General features: G+C 38.0%; 1 protein-coding gene across 1 annotated transcript; it reads left to right on the plus strand.

The window, feature by feature from the left end:
* Positions 1–823: 823 nt before the first annotated feature.
* LOC140872434 (phosphatidylinositol 4-kinase gamma 5-like) lies at positions 824–4,145 on the plus strand. The gene is made up of 2 exons (XM_073275251.1): positions 824–1,135; positions 1,615–4,145. Exon 2 carries the CDS (start codon positions 1,877–1,879, stop codon positions 3,797–3,799), a length of 1,923 nt encoding a protein of 640 aa, XP_073131352.1. The 5' UTR covers positions 824–1,135; positions 1,615–1,876; the 3' UTR covers positions 3,800–4,145.
* Positions 4,146–5,306: the final 1,161 nt, after the last annotated feature.

Here is a 5,306-nt window from a genome sequence, read left to right on the forward strand (position 1 = left end):
TGCACTTTATAAGTTCTTATAAGTTATAACAAGATGTTTTTTTTAAAGAAAAACTTGTAAATTTATTGATCATAATTATTTATTACAAGTTTAACCAACCACTAGGAAATTCATCCAAACAAAAGATGTTTTTTTTTATATATTCATTTTCATACTATGATCGATTCAAAGAATCATGGGTCATGTATATAAGAAAAAATCTAGGGTAGATTTCAACCTAGCATATGGGTAATATCCCAATGATAGATCTAATGTCCCATGATTTGCCACGTCAATAATATATAATTAATTACGCCTATGTGTAAAAATACGAACCGTTGGATGCATGAAATATTACCTATATGCTAGGATCTCATCTACCAAAATATAGATAGCTGAATACATATGACTCACCATAATCATCTTATGGCAGGTTGAACACAACCCAAAGTCCACATAATTTCTATTTTTTAGATATGTATTGGTCTTTTGTCAAATAGTTTCATCCGTGGTAGAATCGATCCATGTCATATATGAGTTAAAGTAACAATTTTGACAAAAAATAATATTTTTTTTATAATTCGAGTGATGTAGAAGATCTGTCTCACAAAATTAAACCGTGAGCCAGTTTCAGAATAATTTAATTTAATTAAATACAATATAATACCGTTTCTCTCTTTTTTTTTTTTTATAAAAAAAATATAATGCTAGTTTATGCACATTTTGAACACGCGATGCAGCGGATGATTTCTCCTAAAGAGACAAAGGACAATTTGGTCCAATACACGGTCAAAAGAATCTGCCTGCCAGGCACGTCATTAACCCAATCCATAATCTCCACGTCCCGAACATCCAACGGTTCAGATCATTCCTCATGTCTCAATCAACGGCAGAGATCCCACACTCTAGAGCCTTCCACGAAACCGGCCTCTATAGAGTTGTCGCGTTTTACTCGCAGCTGAGATCACCGCAGACAAATACACGAGCAGCGGATTTCGGTGTTCTTTGCGATTCAGATCGTAGCTGTTGGATCTTTCGGCCCTTCATCTTGCCGGAGGTTTGGGTTGTCTAGGATTTCTGCAGCGGTGTTTGTTTGTATCACGGTGTTTTCCGGTGATTGGGATAACCGGGAGAAGTTTTCGGACCTGTCTTTGGGGTGAGTTGATTTTATTCATTTTAAGGTGTCTTGTACTTCATTTGGTTATTTTAATCATTTTTTTTTTTCAATGGGGAGCATTTAGTTCTGTTGGAGCTGATTTATTGGTACTAAAAGTTGGATGGGAAAGGATTGTGATTTTGTGATTTATATATTTGGCGATGTGATGAATAGATTGTGGGATTGATTAATTTACCGAATATGGATATGGGAGCTGCGAGTAGATTCAGTGTGCCATCTGATTTTCGTTGTTTTTATTACTTTTGTCTGAATTAATAATTTAGTTGTATCTTATGTTTAATAGTTAGATTTCATTTTGTTTGGAAAAGGTAATTCCAGAAAATAAATCTAGTGTAAATGTTTAGATCTAGTTCTTGATATGGAGACTGGTTGGTTTCTTTCGGAAAAGTTACATCCTTTTTTGATATCTTTGTTCATTCCTTTAATGGTTGATTTGATAGTTTATGATTTCCTTACAGATTGTGATCTGCGGTTCCATTGGAATTCTACTGTCGCATTTTCCCTGATTCGTGTCCTGAGATACAAGAGTTGTGGTTTAGTTCTGTGCCTTAGCATTCTTATAGTTTGGAAAGTTCAGATTTTGTTGCCGCATGTTGATTATTGTTGTTCAATTTGGATAATTCTGTTTGATTGGTGACTTGTGTCACCCTATTGGGACTGCAACAGCCCTCTCTGTTCCTAGCTTCAGGAAGAAGCATCACTGTACCCTCTCTTCCTTTTATGTCTCGTAACTTGGATAGCCCTGTCCAGACTCAAATGGCTGTGGCTATTTTCAAGAATCCGCTTGGAAGTGGGGACTATTATGGGACCAATAGGACAGGAGGGAAACCGACAGGAAGAAGACGTGTGTTTGTCCAGACTGAGACAGGTTGTGTGTTGGGTATGGAATTGGATCGGAGTGACAACGCTCATACCCTGAAGAGGAGATTGCAAGTTGCCATAAATTTTCCTGTTGAGGATAGTTCTTTGACGTTTGGTGACATGGTTCTGAAGAATGATCTCAGTGCCATTCGGAATGATTCCCCTCTCCTGCTGACTAGGAATATGATCCATCGAAGCTCTTCAACTCCCTGTTTGTCACCCACAGGCAGGGGCATCCAACCGAGAGATCAGAGTGGACCAATAGAGGTGTTGGGACACTCAACTCGTTTTGACCCAGCAAAACAACTTGTTAAGAAAATTGTCAAGGCAATTAAGAATGGGGTCGATCCAACCCCTGTGCATAGTGGGCTTGGAGGAGCATATTATTTCAGAAATAGCAGAGGTGAGAGTGTTGCCATTGTGAAGCCCACAGATGAAGAACCATATGCACCCAACAATCCGAAGGGGTTTGTTGGAAAATCTCTGGGTCAACCAGGCTTAAAACGTTCAGTGAGGGTTGGGGAAACAGGGTTCAGAGAAGTGGCTGCTTATCTTCTTGACTCCGACAAGTTTGCTAATGTCCCACCTACTGCACTGGTGAAGATCACTCACTCGATCTTCAATGTGAATGATGGTGTCAATGGAAACAAGTGCCAGAATAAGAACCTTGTCACCAAGATTGCATCTCTCCAACAGTTTATTCCACATGATTTTGATGCTAATGACATTGGAACATCAAATTTCCCTGTTTCTGCTGTGCATCGAATTGGGATTTTAGACATTAGGATTCTTAACACTGATAGGCATGCTGGTAATCTTTTGGTTAGGAAGCTTGATGGTGTTGGGAGATTTGGTCAAGTGGAACTGATCCCCATTGATCATGGACTCTGCCTGCCTGAGACTTTGGAAGATCCCTATTTCGAGTGGATTCACTGGCCTCAGTCTTCAATCCCATTTTCTGATGATGAACTTGAGTACATAAAAAATCTTGACCCTGTTCGTGATTCAGAGATGCTGCAAAGTGAGCTCCCTATGATTCGAGAAGCTTGTTTGCGGGTCTTAGTCCTTTGTACAATTTTCCTCAAGGAAGCTGCTGCATATGGGCTATGTCTTGCTGAGATTGGGGAAATGATGAGTAGGGAGTTTCGCAGTAGTGAGGAGGAACCGAGTGAACTCGAGGTCATATGCATTGAGGCAAGAAAGCTCACTACTGAAGAGATGTTATCTCCCAATGCTGAAACAGATTCAGATGAATTTCAATTCGACATAGATTGTGAAGCAGGTGGAAATGACTTCTCCCCGAAGTTTTCTTCTGAAATCTTCATGTCAGGAACACTGTTTGATTTCCGATTTGGAACTGTCAATGGACGCATTCCACTATCTAAACTAGAAGAGAGTATAGAGGAGGAAGAAAATGAAGGAAAAGACGAGGAACTTGAGTTCATCAGCTCTCCAATCCTAGCAAAGAATCCAAGTATTCTGAAGCTGTCGACTTCCCTGAAAAATATTATCTTAGGCGAGAAGAAGCAAAAGTTACCACCGTTGTCAGGACCAAAGCTCGATCACAGCTATCTTGGAAGTTCATCATCCAGCCACAAGAGCGCAAGCGAGCAGGTCCCTGGAAGTGTTAGCTTCGTGAAGCTAGCAGATATGGACAATAATGAATGGGAACTGTTTTTGGAGAAGTTCCAGGAGTTGCTTCATCCTGCATTTGCCAAGCGGAAGTTTATCACTCTTGGTCAGAAGCAGGGACAAAGACTCGGAACTTCTTGCCAGTTTTGAGATCAAGATTCATTATCCACATGAATGTGGAATTTCATTTGAAGAAAATAGGACCGCGGGATTATTGCATGAGAACCTAGGGTAGATTCGGTTCAGGTCGTCCTCCCTTGATCCAGTCTTAGGTGGGAGCAGCAGTAGCAGTTGTGTAAATATTCTTTGAAGGCAGCTTGAGTGGCAAGGCTGACTCAAATTCTTTGGTATTTCTTTTTTGTGATTATTCTTTTAGGTTCTAACTTTTCTTGCTCGACTCGTTGGATAAATAATTCGTTGAATGTAATCTTGCAAATGAAATCTGTCTGCTGAAAATTTGAACTTGTGTATAAAATAAACCTCAGTGTTTCTCTTCTATATGAGCCAGATTTGGTGTTGGTTTTTTCACTTATTGAAAGCTCTGAGATATTTTGTTTTGTGACATATTTCGTGCTCGACAAATATATATATATATATATATATACATAAAACACACACACACACACACATGATATATAATTGGTGCTATGCATATACACAACACAAATATGTGGTGGGATGATATGATATATATTAGTTTGAATTACGAAAAACATATACTGGCCAATTATGAACTAAAATCTCTACTAAAATGTTCATTTATTTTAATAACAAAGGTATTAATTAATCATTCGATCTTATTGAGTTTGAAAAATATAAATAGATGGTTGGTAATTCATTTATCTTTCTTCTGTTTTTTTGGTATGACCAAATCGACGCTGACAAAGTAAAGGGATAAGATTATACAATAAAGTTTGGCAGGAGTGCCCATCACACGCTTTCAATTATTTCGCAAAACGACGCCCCCCGGTCACTCTGTATGTATAGAAATAGAAATATATAAAATGAATTAATGAACGAAATGAAAGATAAATAGTTTTATTTATTGATACTTTCAAAATTGAAGCGTATGTTCTCGGATATGTTAAATTGTTAGTTTCCGAAGTTCAACAAAAATAGATGTCAAAAGGGGTTGATATAGCCCTTTAAAGTCATCCGTCGATCTATCAAGGACTAATTAATACAAACGGAAGTTTGTGTTCAGGTTGGGGGATTTAATTTGTGGCAGTCCAATGTTTTGTTAATTACAAAAACAATATATGTATATTATGTAAGTTTGGTTACTTGATGAATAAAATATTCGCACGTACTAGTCCATGTTCTGGGGCACATTCATTGCAAAATCTGATTGAAATTTTGGCTTATTTTTTGTGGGTAATTTAATACAACTTGTTTAAATACTGGATCGGAGGTGGGGTGTCAAGTTTGATGTGCTTGCATGTCTGGTTGCCATTTAAGATACAATGAAAGTAGAACAAAAAGGTGCAAGGAACACTCGTGGGCTTGGAGTTTGTCTACTTGCAGAAGAATGTCGTAACAAGTTTTGCTTTGTTTTGTGACCTGGATTTGAGTCGATACCAAAATGGCTTTATCTACGTCAATACTTGAGCTCGTAAAAAAAAGAATATATTGATGCCTCATAAATCATTTTATCATT

The sequence above is a fragment of the Henckelia pumila genome, unplaced genomic scaffold (assembly GCF_033568475.1).
Source record: "Henckelia pumila isolate YLH828 unplaced genomic scaffold, ASM3356847v2 CTG_466, whole genome shotgun sequence".
NCBI lineage: Eukaryota > Viridiplantae > Streptophyta > Magnoliopsida > Lamiales > Gesneriaceae > Henckelia > Henckelia pumila.